General features: G+C 44.4%; 1 protein-coding gene across 3 annotated transcripts in view; it reads left to right on the top strand.

Moving 5' to 3' along the window:
* Nucleotides 1-25,035, top strand: part of LEPR (leptin receptor) — a 132,216-nt gene that overhangs the window by 40,679 nt on the left and 66,502 nt on the right. For all 3 annotated transcript variants that reach the window (XM_073593793.1, XM_073593792.1, XM_073593794.1), the window contains exon 2: nt 6,976-7,036. In XM_073593793.1, coding sequence (XP_073449894.1) covers nt 6,997-7,036 — 40 coding nt within the window. In that variant the 5' untranslated portion in view covers nt 6,976-6,996. The remainder of the gene's footprint in view (nt 1-6,975; nt 7,037-25,035) is intronic.

Below are 25,035 nucleotides of genomic sequence, written 5' to 3'. Positions count from 1 at the left end.
AAAAAATAATGCGTTTTTTCAAAATTGTTGCAATTTTTTGTTTATAGCGCAAAAAACAAAAACCGCAGAGGTGATCAAATACCACCAAAAGAAAGCTCTATTTGTGGGGGAAAAAAGGACGTCAATTTTGTTTGGGAGCCATGTCTCACGACCGCCCGATTGTCAGTTAAAGTGACGCAGTGCCGAATCGCAAAAAGTGCTCTGGTCTTTTGCCAGCCAAATGGTCCGGGGCTGAAGTGGTTAAGAAGAAGAGATGGGTCTATCTAAGGACTAAATTACAGGGAAGCAGGATTATACCATTAACAAATATAGAAAAAAAAAACTAGTTGTAGTTACACTGAATTGCCATTAGATGTCAGTATCAAGACAATACATACATATTGAAATCCAATGCTACAGTATTGGATACATGATAAGTGTTCCAGAATTTAGCTAATTTTAACCTGAAGGTTCAATATAGATTTTTGTGTATACCTATAACCTTTACATTTTGTTGAATATCGAAAGATACATTCTTGTAAGAATATTTATTTTCTCATTCTCTTAGACAATTTTCTGAAACCGCCAAGCGATAATTCCTGAATTAGCTAAATCTTGTCCCCTCCGGTGTGTGCTCTTATTGTGAAGCCTTTTCAGACACAAAAATAATTCAAGGTTTTGAGCTCAATGTAATTGGCATAATATAAAAAATCTGAATAATGCCTCGCCTTGTAAACAGATACAGAAAATAAACTGGAAGACTTTGCACACCTTTTGTTGGGATGCACTCACCATTCTGCTCCAATATTATGCTGTAAATGAATCTTCTAATAATACTCTGTGACCTGACATAAAAAGAACACATTCATAAGGAATTCCTTGAAGGCTTAACAGTGACCTGATTGCTAAAATATGTGCAGAAGTATAGAAGAATCAGGACATCGAGGGGTACTGACCTATGTTCTCTCAGTCCATGGACTTCACAGTATGACTACGCCACTAATACGCTATATTATCAAAAGTACTGAGACGCCTGCCTTTACACGCACATGAACTTTAATGGCATCCCAGTCTTAGTCTCCTCTCGTGCACTGGTCCAAATCATTTGGTGGAGAAATGTGACAGGCCTGCAGCACAGCAGTGGTGGGAGGAGCGAGGAGGAAAACACAGATCAGGCCAGGCTAGCGCAGCCGCTGCGCCGGGGGTGTTCTGGCCAAAAGAAAACTGCCAAAAGGAGGAGCCAGAGCTCTCGCCGCCCTCGGGATGGTGTCACCTCTGGCGGGTGTCACCCGACCCGGGTGCGGAGTGCTCCCCTATAGTGATGCCACCGACACCCCCCCCCCCACAATGTGGCACCCGGGGCGGACTGCCCCCCCCCCCCCCCCCGTTGGAGTATGACTACTGCTGTTACACTTTTTGATACATTTTATTTTTGGTAATGCACAAGGTAGGTGGGCCCTCCTTTCTTCTTTATATACTTTATTTTCTATGTCAGATTCACTCACTTCTGTCTCCTCGACCCACAGACCATTAACATCAATACAACACAACAGAACTCTATGCAGAATAATGTATCTAAATTGGCTGGCTCCTTTAAATAGAGTTCCGGAGAATGAAAGCAGACCTTTTTGTGCTAAATAACTTTAGTCACTTGAGCAAATAAAGAGAGAATATAAAGGTTGGAATGTATGTTATTCCTTGGAAGCTAGCCTTACAGCGTTATGAATAAAGTAATCCTGGATGGTAAGATAAAGCAAAGTTGGCTGATCTGTGGGGTATCTGCATTTCACTTCAAACTTTCCTCATATGGCTTTAATTGTATTGTATCCAACAGGATTGCTGTTAATAAAGATGTGAATAGGCTATAGATGTCTGCATACAGTGTTCATAGTGTGTAAAGACTGACTTCAGCGGCACCACAAGTACCAGAAAGCTGGATTAAGTAGATGATGTCTATATGCAGTGTTCTAATGAATCTATATGGGCAAATGCCCGCTAGTAGCGATGCAGGTGATGAAGGTTTTTTCAGGAACTCCCCCCTGATTCCTGGCTCTGAGAATGGCGTCTGACCCCATCACAACACGCCGCAACCTACTTGTTAGAAACCATGAATCAGACTGAGACAGAAGTACAGTTAAATTACACTTGTTTCATAATAATAAAAAGGTAAACCGAGTAAACGTAGTCAAAACATAGCCAGAGTTCAGAACGGATAGTCAGACAAGCCAAAACGTCAGGGAGCCAGAGATGAGCGAAGTAGAACAGCAAGCAGGATCTGAAGCCAGAGGGAATGTCAGCCAAGCAAATCTTTAACATGAACAAAGATGTGACCAAATCGAAGGCAGAGATCCTCTGGACTGGACGGCTTAAGTAGGCAGGACTGACAAGCAGGATATCATCAACAGGTGAGTCACTGTGGAGAGAAAGGAGCTGGCAATTAGCCGACAGCTCAGCGGCCAGCTTTGAGAAGGAAGGGCTGAGCCCAGCCCTGACACTACTCGGATCTGGAGTACGGGCGTCGCTGGAAGATCTGGAACCTATCTCCGATCCGCTGTAGTGGAGAAGCGATGCTGTCTCTCTGGATGCAGCTGCACGACTCCCCACTGTGCAGGCCACAAATCAGCAGCAGCTCGCACTAACACAGAGCTCCTGCCGGCAGAACCCAAGCCGGCGTTCCAAGAGGGCGATGTATACCTAAAACAGTTCTTTTATATCCTCTCCCAGCAGTCTCTTCTGTCTTCTCAGATATCTGGTAGTGGTAGTTCAGCCTGTCCTGCTGGAAATTGAAACCTCAGCATTCTGAACTACACATCCCATGATGCTTTGCTCTGCTCTAAGTTTAGTCTTAAAAGAAATGACACATAGAGTCCAAGCCAACACTAGAGGGAGACAACCCTACATTAATTAAAGCTGCACACTGTCCCTGAATTGCAAGCATAATAGCCAGCTCCTGGCTACACTAGCAATAGGAAGTGAGTCTAGAAGTCGAATCAGGTTAAGGGATACTCTAAAAGGGACAGAAGGTGAGTCCTTGTAAGAGATTTAAAAAACTGCATTTTCTTATGTACTGCTCAGTCTCTGGAGTTTCGTCTTCTCCTCTATAGAGGGGAAGTCCAGGATGAGAGTAGAGAGTCTCTATAATTGAGCGGCTCTCACTGCTAAGTACTTGAGGCCCTGTAACAAAAAGTGGGCCCCATCCTCCAGGACCCCCCAGGTCGAAATGTTGCTTTTTTATGTGATCCCACGAGAATAAGTAACTTTGCACCTTGAAATCAGATTGTCAGTTTGCTGGCAACACATATAATTTATGTTGCACACCATGAACAGTTGGAAGTTGTTAAAGCACCCTTCTAATCATATGCTCAATTCCAGTATAGTATGAGAGGAATACACCCCACACTGCTTTCACAGTCTGTTCTTATTGCGCTTGTAAGTCTTAGGACCTTATTGTAGGACATTATTAGTTGGTTATTAAAATTTGAAGGGAATAGGAAGTAAGTCCAGAAATGTTATTGTCATGGTCCGAGTTCAGGCTTAGAAACCAGTAGCTATAGCAGTAGAGCGGCTCCCCCCGACCAGCTGAATAGGTGCAGAAGCAGGTCACCTTGGCAGATGATGCAGGCTCACCCAAGGTGCAGGGTCTAAGCACTAACCAGTATTCACCAGAGCTCCTAATTTTGGAGATGGGTTTCGTTGTGTGTTAATACCAGGTCGCGGTCCTCAGAACTGCCTCACCAGGGGGTGAGCAAGCTGGGGTCCAGTAGCAGATATAGCAGGTAAGGATCAAGCAGAAGCATAGTCAGTAAACATGCCAAAGGACGGTAACACGTGGTTGCAGGTTGGGATTAAGCAGAAGCGCAGTCAAGGAACAAGCCAATGGTCGGGTGGTAGCAGAGATACAGATGGCAGCAGGAGTGACAAGAGTGATGTATTTGCTGGAGAGAACAATAATCTGGTAAACAGAGAGTGCAGAGACATGGTTTAAATCAGGAAGTTCATGGGAGAAGCAAAGAGTTCAAGGTTCACGGGAAGCAAAACATAAGGCTAAGGTTGTCTAAGCAATCAGGCATGGAGCAGTCCAGCATCTCAGGTGACTCAGCGAGAAGAATCACTGCCATACACAGCAGAGACCCCGGGCTCAGGTCAAAGCCCTGACAGTTATCAGCTTAAGGCATAATATAAATAGGGATAAGGGCTTGAGTCAAAAGGATTTAGGTTCACAATTTCTCATCATGTCCTTGGGCCTTGTTAGTCAGTAAGGCTTTATGGTGGTGTGAGTTGGGGCTGCTGTACTTTAAGCAGTAAGGGGATTCTGCCCAGATTAGCCTGGCAAGCATTGATGGAGGTGCACCAATGAACTTGGAGGAGAAGCTTGCAGAGTTCCAAATGGAATATTTCTGTTGAGCTGGAGTCCCATTTGGGCTGGTCTGGGTAGGTGACAGAGCTTAATACTTCATTGCCATAAGGATAGGAAGATTGGGATGCTTACAGTCAAAGTTTTTAAGCCATACACTTACTGATGGTCTTAGGTGGTAAAGCTGTCTCCTGATGAAATAGAAGGTTCTGCGTTAGGGCCTCTATGGTGGCTACCTTGAAACTTCCTGATCTCTCTCTATGCAGTTCTGCCAATTTGGTCTAAAAAATAACTAACTAGATGATAATTAGTTACACTGATAGTATTAAAATACACATAGCCACCATAGGGAGAAAAGATTTGTCTTTATGAGTAGTTTCTGTGTGTAGTCCATGTTGTACTTTCTGGTAATGCAGTATAGTGGTTGCAGTTGACTGTCCAAGTCTACCAGACTTCTTTTACGTAACACTCCAGTATTAAAGACACAACCTTGTACTTTATAAAATAATTTCCAACTGTCTCTTATTAGTGGGGAAGTCCCTTTCCAATGCAGTAATCTAAACTCATTCCCTCCTTTTGGTCAACCTATAGTCCTCACACCAAAACTTCTGGACAGCTTGTTGATATCTAATAGTAGTTGGTCACATTCAGCTGGACTTCTGTAATGTTGAAGATGTTTCTTAGCTTGTCCAAGCCACTTCTTGAGTTCTAATAACTGTCAGGAAGATTCCCCAGCATTTATATCCATGTAGGAAACACCAAAACTTTGATCCACCTACCAAGGCAAATACTATTGTCTAAGAACGGGATGGAAGGTGTGAAAATTGTGGAACATGCTGATATATAGGGTTGTGAATTTTTTTTTCAAGTTTTGAGTCCATGATCCGCCAATCCCCAACACCTTGTATGATTTTGATTACGAGCCCCCCTCCCAGTTCCAGCTTGATAAAAGTCTCCAACTCTCTGTTGGCATGGGGAGCAGAGCGACTCCCTCCACATCATCACACGAGAGGCAGGGGCGGATCCGGAGCCTAGGCTCGGGAGGGGCACTGCCATAAAATTTTGCGGCCAATTTGTCGGGGCAATGGCTGGTGTTGGCGCTTCAATCATCACAGTACCATGGTTGATGTGGTGTCAGAATCATTGAAGCGCATTATTTATATTATTACATTGTAATGTAAAATGAAATCGTTCAACTCACCATAATGCAGAATCATTGGGAGCCCTGAGCGTGTCACTTGCTACCGTCGCCTGCCACCAGATGCAGCATGTCACTTGCCACTGTTGGCTGCCACCAGATGTGGATTGTCACTTGCCAATGTCGCCTGCCACAAGATGCGGATTGTCACTTGCCAATGTCGCCTGCCACAAGATGCGGATTGTCACTTGCCAATGTTGCCTGCCACAACATGCGGATTGTCACTTGCCAATGTCGCCTGCCACAACATGCGGATTGTCACTTGCCAATGTCGCCTGCCACGTGGTAGCCTGTACTTTAGTGTGGACAACATGGAGGGAGCCAGGAGGAGGGTGCCGGTGGGTGGGGCCAACACAGTCAGGGGCGGAGACTCGTTGCTAACGCCAGGGCCGCCTGGCGTCTAGCAACGAGTGCAGGGAAGAGGCTCCACCCACCTACTTCCTTCAGTGTCAGACAGTGACCGCCGCCGCCCGTACCACACGCGAGTCTCTCTCTCTGCGCCGCTGATCGGCACATGTGAGAGAGAGACTCGGGCCGGCAGCGGAGCGGCAGGAGGAGGATACAATAACATTCAGAGTTTTTTTGGGGGGGGCAATTGCCCTGTTGCTCCCCCCCCCTGGATCCGCCCCTGACGAGAGGTGATCTGTGTGTATAAACCAACGTGTATACTGACTTATGGTAGGTCGATATTTGAACTACTGCAAGAGGAGGGGACATCTAAACCTAAAAGTAACCCCTGGCACCTTAGTGAGCTCACTATGCTGGGGAGGAGGAAATGTTCTCTGCTCCATTGTGAAGTCTCCCGGTTCCAGTTTCTTCTCTTGTCCTAGCTTACCAGACAGCACAGAGATCCTGACAAGGCTGTAGTGAGGTATTAAAAGGCATTTTTGGTGCAGCACAGTATACCATACCGACCTCCGCCATCGACCCTGCAGGAGGTGCCTACATTCAGCTATTATAGCTGCAACATTGACACTCTTTGCCACAATCCCTAGAAACTTCTAGCTGGTGCTCGCCATAGGTAAATGTAGCCAATTCCTCTATTTGATAAACTTACCGGTGAAATTTATGTTTCAGTTTTTTGTATTTTGTGTTTCCAGGAGGATTTCTCTGGTGATGTTCCCTCTCAAACGTTGCACATATGACCCTGCATACATTTCGTTTGTCTAAGCACTGTACTTTTCCAATGAATACAAATGATTCGAGTGCAGCATATAAAGTCAGTCATTGTGCAGAAAACATAACTCACCTGGATTAACATACTAAGCAGTTTGGTGCCAGCGGGGGAGGGGGGTGCAGGGGTCACTCACAGCGCTGTTTATCTGCAACCGCTGATAGCAAATGGTATAATCAATAAAGTGCATACTCTGGATGAATATTGATAGGTTGTGTGTGATGCGTGGTGCTTGCGCAATGTTAATTCTTTACATGTGTTTCTTTTCAGATTCTCCTGGAATTTGGAGTCATGTTCCAACAATGGGCTCTGGCAGTTGTGCTGCAGTGGGGTAAGACTGTCCTTTGTCTTGCTTATTTTTTTTTTTTTTCTAAATAATACTAAACATACACTTTCATTTACATTGTCCCTTCTCTTTCTGTATGTGGATGAGGTCACTGTAATTATTATAATTAAAAAAACATCTAAGTACTCTTTTCCTAATCAATATACAGCTGTCACATGACCCGGCTCTCTCCCAGCCTGTCTGCAGGGAAACATAAGTAGGAGGAGCTGCTAGCCCTCTGCTGCTGGTCACATGTTAAAAAAAAAACAAAAAACTGCCTGTGGAATACTAAATTGTCATACAAATATATATTTGAAATTAAATCTTTATTATTTTGTGGAAATAACATGGTGTGGGCGGATTTATGCCAGTCACACCCCTCCAGCCTGTGTCTTAAAATAAAGCCTAGTTCACACTATACATTATTTTTTTTTTTTTTACAATCAACCCAGCGGGCTGAAGAGCTTGGGAGGAGATACTGTACTATAGACATGTGCACTGCCGAAAAATGTGTTTGTTTTCGTTTCATTCATTATTCGGGTCATTCATTATGATCGAAATTCGTAAATTCAAAAATCCAAAAATTTGAAAATCTGGTAATCTGAAAGTCCGGGAAATTCAAAAAAATCCGGAAATTCGGAAATTGAAAATTTGGAAATTCGAAAATCCAAAAATGTTAAAATTCGAAAATCTGAAAACAAGAAAGAAAATCCAAAAAAATTCGAAAGAACGAAAATCGGAAAATTCAAAATAATAGCTTACTAACTAATAATAACTAACTATTAAATTATAGGTATTGGAATTTCCTTTTAAATATGGCTGTTAGTCAACGCAACGAATACAAATTTGTCCGAAGTTACGAATTACCGTATTCATTAGGTTCACTAACAGCCAATTTTGAAAGGAATTTCCAATCCATATAATTTAATAGTAAGTGATAGTTAAGTTATTATTAGTTAGTTTTTATTTCAGATTTTTGAATTTTTCGGGTTTTAGAATTTTCGTTCTTATTTTCGCATTTCGTTCTTTTGAATTTTTGTTCTTATTTTCGGATTTTCAAATTTTTGGATTTCATTTTTGGATTTCGAATTTCCGATTTTCCGAATTTTCGAATTTCCGGATTTTCGAATTTCCGAAGTTTCAAATTTATGAATTTTCGAATATTCAAATTTTTGAATATTCGAATTTACGAATTTATGAATTTACGAATATTCGAAAAGATTCGTTAAACGGAGTTTTGGTTAATTTGGATATTTGCGAATTAATGAATTTGTCAAAATAAATTTGGAAAAAAAAAGGATTGCACATGTCCACTGTACTAACAATCTGATGTTAGTACAGCGATCTCCCCCCTGAGCTATTGTGTTCTGACAGGGGGACTGCCCACCAGAACACACTGGTCAGCTCTAATCGGATGCCGATCATCAGACTTTTTTCGGTCATGCTTCTTCGACAGAAGCCGGAAGTTAGGCCAGCTTCTGTCGGACCAGCTGCCGTACACATGGGCCGAACGTCGTCTGGTTTCTATTGAACCAGCCAATACTGCCCGATATTCGGCCCGTGTGTACGGAGGTGAATCAAGCTGTAATATCCCACCCCCATTGTGTTTAGATGGTTAATGGGCATGGAGGAAGAGGGAGGGAGTGGACTGTAATTTACCACTGTGTATACAGTGCATCCGGAAAGCATTCACAGCGCTTCACTTTGTCCACATTTTGTTATATTAAGCCGCGTACACACGAGCGGAATGTCCGACAGAAAAAGTCAGACGGAAGCTTTTTATTGTCTATTCCGATCGTGTGTAGGCCACATCTGACTTTTTTTTCGAAAATTCTGACAAACCAAGAAATTAAACATGTTCTAAATATTTCCGACGGAACCAATTCCTATTGGGAAAACCGATCGTCTGTATGCTGTTCCGACGGACCAAAAACAACGCATGCTCTGAAGCAAGTACGAGACGGAAGCTATTGGCTACTGGCTATTGCACTTTCTTTTTCTAGTCCAGTCGTACGTGTTGTAGGTCACCGCGTTCTGGACGGTCGGACTTTGGTGTGACCGTGTGTAGGCAAGACCGCTTGAGCGGAATTCCGTCTGAGAAACCTTCGGAGTTTATTCCGACGGCAAGACTGGTCGTGTGTACAGGGCATTACAGTCTTATTCCAAAATGAATTAAATTCATTATTATCCTCAAAATTCTACAAACAATACCCCATAATGACAACATGACAGAAGTTTGTTTGAAATCTTTGCAAATGTATTAAAAATAAAAAAATTAACACAATCCCATGTACAAGTATTCACATCCTTTTCATCTTTTTGAGTTTGATGCTACAAGCTTGGCACACCTATTTTTGGGCAGTTTCTCCCATTCTTCTTTGCAGGACCTCTCAGACCCCATCAGGTTGGATGGGGAGTGTCAGTGCACAGCTATTTTCAGATCTCTCCAGAGATGTTCAATGAGGTTCAAGTCTGGGCTCTGGCTGGGCCACTCAAGGACATTCACAGAGTTGTCCCGTAGCCACTCCATTGTTACCTTTGCTGTGTTCTTAGCGTCATTGTCCAGTTGGAAGATGAACCTTCGCTCCAGTCTGATGTCCAGAGTGCTCTGGAGCAAGTTTTCATCAAGGATGTCTCTGTACATTGCTGCATTCATCTTTCCCTCGATCCTGACTAGTCTCCCAGTTCCTGCCACTGAAAAACATCCCCACAGCATGATGCTGCCACCACAATGCTTCACTGTAGGGATGGTATTGGCCAGGTGATGAGTGGTGCCTGGTTTACTCCAGACATGACACTTGCCATTCAAGCCAAATAGTTCAATCTTTGTTTCATCAGGCCAGAGAATTTTGTTTCTCTTGGTCTGAGAGTCCTTCCGGTGCCTTTTGGCAAACTCCTGCAGTCTGTCATGTGCCTTTTACTGATGAGTGGTTTCCGTCTGTCCACTCAACCATACAGGCCTGATTGGTGGAGTGATGCAGAGATGGTTGTTCTTCTGGAAGGTTCTCCTCACTCCACAGAGAAACGTTGGAGCTCTCTCAGAGTGACCATCGTTTTTTTGGTCACCCCCCTGACTAAGGCCCTTCTCCCCTGATAGCTCAGTTTGGCCTGGCTGCCCGTTCTAGGAAGAGTCCTGGTGGTTCCAAACCTCTTCCATTTATGGATGATGGAGGCCACTGTGCTCATTGGGACCTTCAATGCTGCAGACATTTTTCTGTACCCTTTCCCAGATCTGTGCCTACAGACAATTCCTTGGACTTCATGACTTTGTACTCTGCCATGTTAATTGTGGGACCTATCATGTCCAATCAACTGAATTTACAGGTGGACTCCAATCAAGTTGTAGAAACATCTCAAGGATGATCAGTGGAAACAGGATGCACCTGAGCTCAATTTTGAGTGTCATGGCAAAGATTGTGACTACCTATGTCAATGTGATTCTTTCATTTTTTATTTTTAATAAATTCGCAAAGATTTCAAACAAACTTCTTTCACATTGTCATTATGGAGTATTGTTTGTAGAGTTTTGAGGAAAATAATAAATTTAATCCATTTTGGGATAAATTACATTACAAAATGTGGAAAAAGTGAAGTGTTGTGAATACTTTCCGGAAGCACATAGACACATAGGTAACTCTATACTCACATAGGCTGCTCAGATGTGATAGGGAGGAAACGCTTAGCATAGAAACTCACTGAAAACTGAGCATGTGCAGAGTTTCCCCCACAGCTGCAAAATCCCTAGCTTATTGGGGGACATGAACATAAGGGGAAGATAGAGAGCAGAAGGATCAACCAGGGTTTTTGCAGAATACAGAAAACGAATCTCATAGTGACTGAGTGTAAACAGCATGTAATACACCATTTATTGATAGTTTTTTATGATGTGGGTTTAGTGACACTTTCATTTGACCATACGTCCCCCTTTTGTGTGATTAGAAAATTTTCATTTTGGGAGCATTTGTTCTATTTTCTAGTGGTTAGTGGGGTCATATCAACTCTCATTTTCAACTGTAGGCGCAAGAAAATTCGAAGGAACAGGATGGAAATTTTTTCTCAATTGAACAAAATTCTTACTGTGAATCTGTTATTTGTTGTGGAAAAAATATACATGTGTAGTGCACCCCACATAGGAGCCGCAGGTGAAAAAGGATCCCCCACCCTGCACAGCCAGGCACACCGAATTTCCACACTCAGAGTCAGAAAACAGTCCAGCACTTTTTTATAGTTATTGAGAGGATAAAACTTGGATGGGGGGTAGGGGTATTATGGGATACCCACTTGACTTCAGACAACTTCAGGGACAACTTATATATATATATATATATATATATATATATATATATATATATATATATATATATATATATATATATATATATATATATACTCCTATATACAGTCTATATCAATGTTTCTCAACTCCAGTCCTCAAGGCGCACCAACAGGTCATATTTTCAGGATTTCCCATTATTTTGCACAGGTGATTTGATCAGTTTCACTGCCTTAGTAAATACCACAGCCTTTTCATTTGAGGGAAATCCTGAAAACATGACCTGTTGGTGCGCCTTGAGGACTGGAGTTGAGAAACACTGGTCTATATACACTCCTTCTCTTCCTCCAGCAGTAGTTTGCTTGCAGAACTCCACTGGCACACTGTTTTGTGGATCTGACAAATGCACTTAGTCAGATTTAAAAGTGATAGCCCTTTGCAGGCAGGAACCCAAGTCCCCCTTTTTGTTTATAGCAAAAAGTCAGTGTCCAGCTTTACAGTACAATGCCTGTGGCTACTGATCCCAGCACCACCTCTTCAGGCGCTGCCATCCCACCTGGCTGCAGCTGCCCCTTTCACTAGCCCTCCTGGCTACTTCTCTGCAGTCCTCCCAGACTGACACCACATTCCTCCCAGACTGCTCACTCACCAGCCCATCTGGCCGTGTCCTCTGGAGAACTCCTGGACAAGCTGACCTGCTTCTGCTGTCCTCTCCTTGCTCCCGTGCCTCCAGGAAGGATTTCCTCTGTGTGTTGTAGAGGGTCCAACCAGAGTCTGAGCCCCAGGCCCAAACCCACCCCCCCCCAGACTAGGGGGCACCCTCAAGGGCCACCAACAAATGTCTCAGTACTCCTTCTCTATCTTCCACCCCTGCTGGCATGACCCATGAGTTTTTTTGAGGTGCCTGCCCCTTGCCAGCCCATTTTGCTGAGAATTGGCTGGGGTCCTCATCAATATTCTAAGCAGCTCCTCCTAGACTCCACCCTCTATTTCTGGAAGCTTCTCCAAGGTTCCAGAGAGCATGGGCGTTACCAGAGGTGCTGCTTGCTGAGTCATCCAGTCTCCCTGAGTCACTCAGCCCTGACCCAGATTCAATCCAGGCCTCATTTTCAACCATGTACACTAGCAGCTAGCTAGAGGTTGCTTCACATAATATAATGAGCATGTCCCACATCTGGGATTACATTTAAGTAGGAGGGCTAGGTGAAATTTCATAGGCTTTGGAATTAAAAGAGAAGTAAAATAGATTCATACTTACCTCGGTGGATGCAACATCGGTTCGATGCTGCATCTGTCCCCTAGGCGCCTCTGCACTGAAAACTGAACGATCGAACAAGCTTTGGCTGGACTTCTCCTTTAAATTAGTTAACTCCATAATTATAAAATCGAAAGAATGATTTTTCAGAATTTCCATACAAATGTTAGAACAAACTTATACTGGTATATGGCAAGCTTTAAGCCTGGTTTCACACATGTGCGGTGCGAATTGAAGCTCAGGTTTCACTGGGGAGATAACAATCTCCTGTTCAACGGATTCATTGCGTTTTTGCTCAGGATTAGAGAGCAGGGAGAGGGGGAGGGAGGGGGGGGGGAGAGGGGGAGGTGTAGTGAGGAGAAAGAGAAAATCCTTGTTCAGAACGCAATGCATCTGCGAATCAGATGCGTTCCCATAGGAGATAATAGGCTTGTAGTTTGCACCGCAATGCCCAAAAAACGCACACGTTTTTTGTGCAATGCGCAGTGCGAATGCAACGCACATATGTGAACCAGATACATTCATATGAATGTATTTTAAAATGTCCTGCGAATTAGATGCGGTGTAAGCCGCATCTAATTCGCATAGGTGTGAGCCCGGGCTCAAGCAGATCTTTAAAGTTTGCCTTTCATTTATCTGAAACAGCAGCAGTCATTTTGAAGATTCTACCAAATGAAGTACAGCTTCCAGCATGGCTGCCTGTGTTTAGGCCCCATTCACACTAGCGCGTTTTTTGATGCATTTTGCATTTTGCAGAAATGCACGGGAATTTTTTAACATGGGTTCCTATGGAACATGTTCACATCAATGCTTTTTTGTATCTCTGCGTTTTTGGAAAGGGTCGGGGACTTTTTTTCATGCAAAAAGCAGCGTTTTGCATGTAATGGTTTTCAATGGACAAGCATCAAAAACGCAAGTGCACCGTTTTTGCAGCGTTTTTGATGCGTTTTTGGTGCGTTTTTGGTGCGTTTTTGGTGCGTTTTTGACGTTTTTTTTTTTTTTTGTAATTTTTTTTTAAGACTGTAAAAAAAAATGAAAAAAAAAAAAACGCAAAACGCAAATCGCGGCAAAAACGCGGCAAAAACGCGGCTCAAAAACCTGCCAAGCATGAAAAAAAACCCTCCAAAAACACTCAAAAGCAACATGCATAGGTGTGAATCGAGCCTTAGACTTGTTATTCTCCTTGAAGAAAGCTGTGGGACTCTTACCTGGCAATGCTCATGGATAATACACAGCAGCCTCATAAACCGCTCCTCTCTAAATTGATATGTTGATTGTCCAGCTGCCTCCCTTAGCCGTGCTTCTACGTGACTAACAAGACAATCTGCCAGAAGCCTGCGTGAACCTTGGAGATGTGAGAAAAATCTGTCTTCATATTACCCTCAGACAGGTTATGTTTCCAGAGGCTTGATTAATTGTGCAGATCTATCTCACACCTCGGTGCTATTCATCAAGCCCCTTATTAAAACCTCATGTAAATTCTCCCGTTCGGACCATTATCTTCAACGTGAGGAAATCTCTGACAATTTCACAGTATCATCTGCTAAGCGTGTAGTATTAATCAATAGATTTCTTACTAGGTGAACACATAAAACAATGAGGCCTACTGCCGCGTGCTTTCATGTGCAGTGATCAGAAGGCCCGACTTTTACATCTACACCTCTAAGGGGTTGACTTCACTGTAAGGCAATGGTGGAGGTACCTAGGGAAGAGGACACACTATGAATGCAACCCTGGGTTTGCTTTCTTTTAAGTTGTCTTGTTTTCTTTGAACATGTGTGTAAGTCCAAGTAGTCCAAGAAAAACATATTTTGACTATCAGTTGTGAGAGCTAACGTCAAATGGTAAAACTTTAAGGACATAACCACTCACTTTTCTGCTTTTTTAGGCGCTTTATAGAATACACCACTCAATTGCCACATCCATAGAAAAAAACAAAAAAGGGCTTTTTTGAAGGCCTTTCTTGCCCAACTCTATTAAAAGGAAGTTCCAGAAAAACACAAAACATGAATTTCCCTCACCGGGGTATTCAGCATTGCTCTTTCACCAGAAAACAAATGACATTCAGGCTCCTGGCTTACGCATTTATTACTGCTCCTCTGGCTTTACTCTATAGGCCCTTGTCTGTCTCTTACAGTCTTCACACACGCTTGGACCATACACTTAGTAGCCCCTTCCTTTCCTGGCTCCCACCTCTCCTAGTTGGAGCCCTCCTGGGTAAAGACCTCCTCTGTCTGTCGGGGTGGAGCCCAGAACCCTAGTCAGGTCATTCCTAAAAGCCCAGCACACACTTGTCCGATTAATGTGCTGGTGGTTCACAAAACCAGGACTCAGGATTGGAGATTTCATCCCTCCTAGATCTCTAAGAAACCTCCAGGCTCCAGGTCCCAAACTGAGTTTTACCAAATGATGAGGAAACTGAAAAAACAGTTTCCTCTAAATTAAACCGACCCACTGGAGCCCCTCAACCTACCTGGATGGGAATCTTGGGTCATAAACTCTTTTTACCCAATAGCAGGGCACAGCACTGTCACCCATTGTTATGATACCCTTTGGTAGGTGAAGGTAGCTCTTGCAGGGTGAGAAATATAAGTAACAGTTGTTCTTCACAAGATCTCCTGATGGTGGAGATGGGTCAGAAACTCCAGTGGTCTCCTAAAACTCTTTGCTGTAACTGTCACCAGGATTCCACCCCTGGAATCGACTAGAAGGTAGTAGGTACAAGAGACCTACAGTGTGGAGACAGGAGTGTGTAACTGCTTACAGCTGTTTCAGGCATCTTGGCCATCATCAGTGCAGTGTTTGAAAACCACGTGAAGTAAATATACGCATTGCTTTGGTTGGAGGGCTGTTTATTTAATTCCTTTTAGCTGACCATGGATTGAATATCAGCTGGTTCTGCTGGGACCAGGCAAGATTTGATCCACCTATGGGCAGGTTAATTGTAAAGAAATCGATCCATCAGCCAACTTCAGTACACCAGCCTGTTGGATTTTCTGAATGCAATTACTGCCACCAGCAGTAATCATTGTGTTCTGCCAGCAGGGAAGGCTCTACGCGCCATAACATCAAACCCCCTCCGGCAGAACACAATAGCCTTGCAAGAGGTATTCCCCCATCAACACAGTCAGGGCCGTCTTTAACGCAGGGCAAAAGGGGCAGTTGCCCTGGGCCCTGTCATTGCTGTGGGGCCCAAAGCAGCTGCCACTTAAGCCCTGCGCTGCCCGCAGTTTTTGCGGAGTAGCGGGGGGAGCCGATCCCCCCTGCTCTCCCAAGCGGCTAAATTAATTATACAGGAGAGCGGGACAGCTGCGGGCTTCATGTGTTTGAGCCCGCTCGTCCCGCTTCTCCCTCTGTCAGGAGCTGCGCACCAGAGTCAATGACAGAGCGAGAGCGGCACTCTGTGTTCCTCCCGCCCCCACTCCCGCCTGGCAGACCTGTGTAGCACACAGCCGAGTGAAGTTTTCTGGCTGTGTGCTGGGTCTGATAGGCGGAGACTGTGTTGCACCGCCGTGTGACCAGGTAAGAAAGAACAACGTGGAGAGAAGGGGCAGGGGATCCATATGTGCAGACTGCAGAGAATTGCTGGCACAGAGGTGGACATGGGGGGGGGGGGGGTACAGAAGTGAGGGGTGGACATGGGGGGTACAGAGGTGGACATGGGGGGTACAGAGATGGAAGGGGTACAGAGATGGACATGGGGGGTACAGAGGTGGGAGGGGTACAGAGGTGGACATGGGGGGGTACAGAGATGGAAGGGGTACAGAGGTGGACATGGGGGGTACAGAGGTGAACACAGGTGGATGGGGGAACAGAGGTGGTGAGGGGGTACAGAGGTGAACATAGGTGGACGGGGGTACAAAGATGGACATGGGGGGTACAGAGGTGGACATGGGGGGGATACAGAGATGAACCCAGAGGTGGACGGGAGTACAAAGGTGGACATGGGGATGTACAGAGGTGGACGGGGGGGGGGTACAGAGGTGGAAGGGGTACAGAGATGGACATGGGGGGTACAGAGGTGGAAGGGGTACAGAGGTGGACATGGGGGGGTACAGAGATGGAAGGGGTACAGAGGTGGAAGGGGTACAGAGATGGACATGGGGGGTACAGAGGTGGAAGGGGTACAGAGGGGGACATGGGGGGGGTACAGAGATGAACATGGGGGGTACAGAGGTGGAAGGGGTACAAAGGTGGACATGGGGGGTACAGAGGTGAACACAGGTGGACGGGGGTACAGAGGTGGACATGAGGGGGTACAGAGGTGGACATGAGGGGGGACAGAGGTGAACATAGGTGGACGGGGGTACAAAGATGGACATGGGGGGGTACAGAGGTGGACATGGGGGGGATACAGAGATGAACCCAGAGGTGGACGGGAGTACAAAGGTGGACATGGGGATGTACAGAGGTGGACGGGGGGGGGGTACAGAGGTGGAAGGGGTACAGAGATGGACATGGGGGGTACAGAGGTGGAAGGGGTACAGAGGTGGACATGGGGGGGTACAGAGATGGAAGGGGTACAGAGGTGGAAGGGGTACAGAGATGGACATGGGGGGTACAGAGGTGGAAGGGGTACAGAGGGGGACATGGGGGGGGTACAGAGATGAACATGGGGGGTACAGAGGTGGAAGGGGTACAAAGGTGGACATGGGGGGTACAGAGGTGAACACAGGTGGACGGGGGTACAGAGGTGGACATGAGGGGGTACAGAGGTGGACATGAGGGGGGACAGAGGTGAACATAGGTGGACGGGGGTACAAAGATGGACATGGGGGGGTATAGAGGTGGACATGGGGGGGATACAGAGATGAACCCAGAGGTGGACGGGAGTACAAAGGTGGACATGGGGATGTACAGAGGTGGACGGGGGGGTACAGAGGTGTAAGGGGTACAGAGATGGACATGGGGGGTACAGAGATGGAAGGGGTACAGAGATGGACATGGGGGGTACAGAGGTGGAAGGGGTACAGAGATGGACATGGGGGGTACAGAGGTGGAAGGGGTACAGAGGTGGACATGGGGGGGGTACAGAGATGAACATGGGGGGTACAGAGGTGGAAGGGGTACAAAGGTGGACATGGGGGGTACAGAGGTGAACACAGGTGGACGGGGGAACAGAGGTGGTGAGGGGGTACAGAGGTGGACATGAGGGGGTACAGAGGTGACCAATAGATGGTAACTTTGCGGGAGGGAGGGGGATATGCAAGTACTGCCCCTTGTGCTGATTTTTTTCTGTGCCCTGCATGATACAAACACCTCAAAGTACACACCCCCAATCCCCGTGTGTCATCCTGGACTCCTATCTCCCCCTTCCCGCCATCATCTTGAACTCCCCCATCTCTCCCCCCCAATCATCCTGGACTCCCGTATCCCCCCCCCCCCCACCCATAATCCTGGACTTCTCTATCTCTTCCCCCCATCATTATTATTATTATTATACAGGATTTATATGGTGTCAACAGTTTGTGCAGCGCTTTACAACATGAGGGCAGACAGTACAGTTACAATACAATACATAAGTTTACGTGTGTGTTTTGTTTTTTAGAATGTTGGGGTGGAGAGACAATTTGCATGGGAGGGGGGGGCCCAAGAATTTTTTTTGCCCAGGGCCCAATCAATAGTAAAGACGGCCCTGAACACAGTCAGTGAAATTGAGCGATTTTCTTTCCTTTCACCTTTGGCTTGCCTTAGTCCCTTCTCACCATAACCTGTATGGTTGTCTGTAGATTTGATAAATCTTAAAATGATATTAAATGATAATCTTTTTGTCTATGCAATGATCCCTTACCTCCTTTTTGGCAATCCCTTGCTCTGTCTGCTTCTCCCTGCTCCAGATGTTACCTTAGCAAGCCAGGTTATAAGGGGGCACCTGTGCGCACAGACTCCTGATCCGGGCTGTGTATATCCAAAGACACAGTGCCAGGAAACCACGTCCCGAGCCCTTCTTAACTACTTGCCGACCAGCTCACGGTGATATACGGCGGCAAAGTGGTTCATTCCCACGAATTGCCATATAGGTACGTCTGTACCTTTGAGGGTGATAGCAAGCGCGCATGCGCCGCTGGAGGAGCTCATGCACGCCCGCTGCACGGCGGGGAACCCGATACGCGTGGCTGGCAGGCACGATCGCCGCCGGCCACACGTGATTGCGTGCAATCACACACAAATCCCTGTTCTGTCAGGAGAAAAGAGACATATCGTTTGTTCCTACTAAGTAGGAACAACGATATGTCTCCTCCCCCAGTCAGTCCTATCCCCTCACAGTTAAAATGCACCTAGGGAACCCACATTTAACCCGTTGTTCGCCCCCTAGTGTTAACCCCTTCCCTGACAGTGACATTTTATAATTAGTGCATTTTTATAGCAGTGATCGCTGTATAAATGTCAATGGTCCCAAAATGTGTCAAAAGTGTCCGATCTGACTGTTGCAATGTCACAGTACTACTAAAAATTGCAGATCACCACCATTACTAGTAAAAAAAAAAAATATTATAATAAAAATGCCATAAAAATGCCATGAATGCCATGAATCTTTCCCATAGTTTGTAGACGCTATAACTTTTGCGCGAATTAATCAATGCTTATTGTGATTTTTTTTAGTAGAAGAAGTAGAAGAATATATATTGGCCTAAACTGAGGAAGAAATTCGTTTTTTAAAAACATTTTTGGGGATATTTATTATAGAAAAAAGTAAAAAATATTGTTTTTTTTCAAAATTGTCGCTCTTTTTTTGTTTATAACGCAAAAAAATAAAAACTGCAGAGGTGATCAAATACCACCAAACAAAAGCTCTATTTGTGGGAAAAAAAGGACGTCAATTTTGTTTGGGTACAGCGTCGCACGGCCGCGCAATTGTCACTTAAAGTGATGTAGCGCCGTTTCGCAAAAAATGGCCTGGTCATTAAGCAGCCAAATCTTCCAGCCTGTAAGTGGTTAAAGAAGTTTGACTGACAGCAGTGACAGCCTATGTGACAAGAGCCAGGTAATTGTAAGGCATGGGGGGGGTGGGGGAACAGATAGAGGGGCGTTTTTTTTTTCACCTTAATACAGGGAATGCATGAAGGTGAGCAAATCCCCCCAGCTCAAATGCCCCCCCCAAAAAAAAAATCACCCCGTAGCACAAATCCTCTACCACCAAAATTTCCCCTTCTAGTACACATCTCCCCCCACACACACACACACTTAAAAGTTCCCCCTCCCCTCACAAATTCCCCTCAAATCCCCCCTCCTAGCACAAATCTTCTTAACCCCATCCCCCCCCCCCTCTCACAAATCCCTCTAAATCACCATTCTTAGCCCCCCAAATTTCCACTCTTAGAACAATACTTACCCCCTGTCGCCCCTCAAATTTCCCCTTCCAACACAAATCCCCCCCCCCCCCATCTCCTTGTGGCGTCCCCTTCCCACCTCACATGATACCTCAGTACCCAGGGCAGCCGCCCATCCTGCCCACCCCTTGCCCCGGCCCCGATGCTTAGTGTACAATCTGAAGAGACTTTAGCACAATGAAGTGTGTTCAGTACGGCAATAAGTGTTAATGTAATGCAAAATATCTCATATGTCGGAAAGTTTTTTTTTTATTTATATGGCTATGAGTGTTTGAAAAGTCAGTCTGTGATTTATGGGGATGTTAGTTGTGGGCAGTCCGAATTATACAACAGCTTCCGGTACTGCAATAAGCATGCATGTGATATATTAGTGGTGTGGTGTTTTATCCTTTCGCTGCCAAATTTTTTACCCCATTTTTATTTACACATTTATTTATCATGGACATGTATATATACAGCCATAGCGCAACCTCCGTAATGGTAAGATCTCCTCCTCCCCCGTTTATACGCACTCAGGCCGATGCAGCTGTGTTTGTAATTGGCCCTATGGATGCATAAAGAGAAAAATGGGCTCTTAAACGGAGAGAGTGCCTGAGAGAATACTTCAACTGCACCAAATACAAACATCTCTGCAAGGTCTAATAGATGCAGCAGTGTCAGCTGGAGGGGTAAGGCACTGTTTTTTTTTTTTTTTCCAAAACCTTGTGTATGTATGCAAAAACAAAATAAATGTAAAAAAAAAAAGTTAAAAAAAAAAAAAAAAGAAATAAAAAAATATTTTATGAATGCTATTATGTTATATAAGTAAAGGATGGAGGGAGTGCAGCACCAATTAATTTTAATTTATTTAATTCAGGGATTTTATTTATTTATATACTTATTCAGGTAAGCCTATCCCACACCCACCTAACAACTGTCCCCGAGCCACCCCCATCAAATCATTCCCCACATCTATTACCTTTTGTACCACCACCCCCTCCCTTTAGAATGTAAGCTCTACGAGCAGAGCCCTCCTGTTCCTTCTGTATTGAACTGTACTGTAATTGTGCTGTCCCCCCCTCTACATTGTAGGCGCTATATAAATCGTGTGTAATAATAATAACATAATAATAATAATAAAAATATTTAGAATCCAGCTAGATAATATGGAAAAAAAGGGTTCATTTACTAAAGGCAAATAAACTGTGCACTTTGCAAGTACGGTTGCACTCTGCAAAGTGCGGTTGCTCCAGAGCTTATTAAATGAGGCAAAGCTGCACTTTGCGAATACCCAATCAAATGCAAGGAAAAAAAAAGCATTTTTGCTTGCACATGATTGGATGATGACAGTCAGCAGAGCTTCCCCTCATTTACTAAACTCTGGAGCAACTGCACTTGCAAAGTGCACAGTCTGGGGTTTATTTACTAAAAGCAAAACCACTGTGCACTTCCAAGGGGGTACTTCCTCCTTCGACGACCGTTGTTATGGCAACAACATAATAATCCTTTCCCCGCACCCCGTGTAAACGGCGCACGCGCGAGAACGGGAGGTGCATGCTGTATCCAGCATCACCATATCCAGGAAGAGAATGCTAGTCGGCTTCACATGCCCACACTAGAGATGGAAGCGCTCTGCAGAGGCAGAGAAGAAATAAAATGTAAGTACTATAAAAAAAAACGGGAATTGAGCAATGATTTCATTAATAATATGGATTAATAGTGTTTTAAATTGTTTAATAGAACGGATTACCTTTTAAAAAAAAAATTAAAATTCTGTGTGGAACTCCGCTTTAACCACATGCCGACCAGCATACGACGATGTACGTTGGCACAATGGCAGAGCTGGGCAAATGGGCGTACAGGTACATCCCCTTTAAATCGCAGCATTGTGGGCGCGCCGTGTACTCAGTGACCGCGGGTCCTGCGGACTCGATGTCCGCCGGTGTCCCGCGATCGCGTCACGGAGCGGCAGAACGGGGAGATGCAAGGCGTTTCCCCATTCTGCCTAGTGACATGACAGGGATCTACTGCTCCCTGTCATCAGGAGCGGTGAGCGCTGTCATGTCAGTGGTAACCAATCCCCCCTACAGTTAGAATCACTCCCTAGGACACACTTAACCCCTTGATCGCCCCCTAGTGTTTAACCCCTTCCCTGCCAGTGTCATTTACACAGTAATCAGTGCATTTCTATAGCACTGATCGCTGTATAAATGACAATTGTCCCAAAATAGTGTCAAAAGTGTCCGATGTGACCGCCATAATGTCGCAGTCATGATAAAAATCGCAGATCGCCGCTATTACTAATAAAAAAAAAATTATTATAAAAATACCATAAATCTACCCCCTATTTTGTAGACGCTATAACTTTTGCGCAAACCAATCAAAATACGCTTATTGTGACTTTTGTTTACCAAAAATATGTAGAAGAATACATATCAGCCTAAACTGAGAAAGAAGTTAGTTTTTTTAATATATTTTTTGGGGACATTTATTATAGCAAAAAGTAAAAAATATTGCTTTTTTCCCAAATTGTCGCTCTTTTTTTGTTCATAGCGCAAAGAATAAAAACCGCAGAGGTGATCAAATACCACCAAAAGAAAGCTCAATGTGTGGGAAAAAAAGGACGTCAATTTTGTTTGGGTACAACGTCGCACGACCGCGCAATTGTCAGTTAAAGCGACGCAGTGCCGTATCGCAAAAAGTGCTCTGGTCAGGAAGGGGGAAAATCCTTCCGGGGCTGAAGTGGTTAAGGCCCCTTGGCTGTATGGTGTGGTATCAGACCTTGGATTTATTCCTTCTCTTATCTTTTGAGGTTTTTTTTCTCTAAACCCAATTCGCCCCCCCCCCCCCCCCCCCATCGCCCCTGTCAATCTCTGCACATGATCGATAATTATATAACTTAGCTGGGAAACAGAGTTTTTTTGTTCATTAATAATGTCTGGCAACTGGTAGCTCATTTTGTTTCTCATAATGGAGTCTTTGTGTCTAGCAGCACCTTCAAAAACCTTATGAGTTGTCTCACGAATGTAATATAAGCTGCATGGGCACTTGATTAGATAAACTACAGAACTCATCTGGTAGGTGAAGTTACCATTTTGAATTTATGAGCATCCATATATCAAGTGCATTCAATGCTCCAACCTCTTCAAGGGATAATTCTTCACCCATCCTTGCTCTGGGAAGATCATACTCATAAATAGTAACGTTACCTGTCAGATGAGTTTTGTAGTTCATTTAATCAAGTGCCCATGTGGTTTACAATACATTGGGGAGATGAAATACACACAAAGTTAAAACGCATTGCTAGACACAAATACTCCAATAATAGGAAACAAATCCACCAACCAGATGCCAGACATTTCATTGAACAAAAATATATATATAATTACTGATCATGTGCAGAGATTGAGGAGAAAGAGGAAAAAACTCAAGAGAAAATAGACGCCATGGAACCATAGGTGTGATACCCTACAGCCACGGGGCCTTCATACACATTCTGATTTCTTTGTGTTTTTATAAATAAAAAAAAAATTTTTTTTTTTTTTTTTTTATCAGTGTGACATTCTATCCTCTACTTTTATTTAAAGTGTAACTAAAGGCAAAACTTTTTTTTTCAGTTTTGGATACAGTGGAGAGGGCATTGTAATAGACCAACACAAAGTGGCACATAAATGTGAAGTGGAAGGAAAATGATAAATGGTTTTCAATTTTTTTTACAAATAAATATGTGAAAAGTGTGGGGTACATTTGTATTCAGCCCCCTTTACTCTGATACCCCTAACTAAAATCTAGTGGAACCAATTGCCTTCAGAAGTCATCTAATTAGTAAATAGAGTCCACCTGTGTGTAATTTTATCTCAGTATGAATACAGCTGTTCTGTGAAGCCCTCAAATGTTTGTTAGAGAACCTTAGTGAACAGCATTCTGAAGGCCAAGGAACACACCAGACAGGTCAGGGATAAAGTTGTGGAGAAGTTTAACCACTTGCCGACCAGCCGCCGCAGTTATACTGAGGCAGGGTGGCTCAGCTGCGCGAATCGCCGTAGGTGTACATCACGCTCGTACATGGCGTTCTGGGGGCGTGTACACGTACCGCTGGAGGCACGCACCGATTGGCCAGCGGGGGACCCAATTAGTGGGTCTGGCGAACTTGATGTCCGCAGGCTGCCCGCAATTGTTCCCCGCAGAGACAGAATGGGGATCTGCCAAAGTAAACAAGGCAGATCTCTGTTTGATGATACAGAGATCCTGTCTTTCTGCTATGCAAAAAGACAGATCTGTGTGTTGTCCCAGGAAGCCCATCCCCCATACAGTTAGTAAACACTCCCAGGGAACACATTTAACCCCTTGATCGCCCCTGTTGACCCCTTCCCCACCAGTGCCATTAGTACAATGTCAGTGCATATTTTTAGCACTGATCACTGGTTCCCAAAAAAGTGTCAAAAATGTCAGTTAGATGTCCGATCTGTCCGTCGCAATGCCGCAGTCCCGCTAAAAATCGCAGATCACCGCCATTACTAGTAAAAAATTAAAAAATTATTAAAATGCCATAAATCTATCCCCTATTTTGTAGACGCTATACCTTTTGCACAAACCAATCAATATACGCTTATTTTTTTTTTTACCAAAAATATGTAGCAGAATACAAATTTGCCTAAACTGATGAAGAAATTATATTTTTTTACATTTTTTTATTGGGTATGTTTTGTAGCAGAAAAAAATATTGTTTTTTTTTTCAAAATTATGACTCTTTTTTTGTTTATAGCGCCAAAAATATAAACCGCAGAGGTGATCAAATACCAACAAAAGAAAGCTCTATTTGTGGGAAAAAAGGACATCAATTTTATTTGGGTACAGCGTCACACAACCGCGCAATTGTCAGCTAAGGTAACGTTGTGCGGTATCGCAAAAAATGGCCTGGTCATTAAGGGGGTAAACCCTTCCGGGGCTGAAGTAGCTAAAGCAGGGTTAGGTTATAAAAAAATATCCCAAGCTTTGCACATTTCACGGAGCTCTGTTCAATCCATCATCCGAAGACGGAAAGAGTATGGCACAACTGCAAACCTACCAAGACACCTAAACTGACAGGCCGGGCAAGGAGAACATTCATCAGAGAAGCGGCCAAGAGGCCCATGGTAACTCTGGAGGAGCTGCAGAGATCCACAGC

The sequence above is a fragment of the Aquarana catesbeiana genome, linkage group LG07 (genome assembly GCF_042186555.1).
Source record: "Aquarana catesbeiana isolate 2022-GZ linkage group LG07, ASM4218655v1, whole genome shotgun sequence".
Classification (NCBI taxonomy): Eukaryota; Metazoa; Chordata; class Amphibia; order Anura; family Ranidae; genus Aquarana; species Aquarana catesbeiana.
Note: the sequence above shows the minus strand (reverse complement) of the source record. Positions and strands in the feature narration are given on the sequence as shown.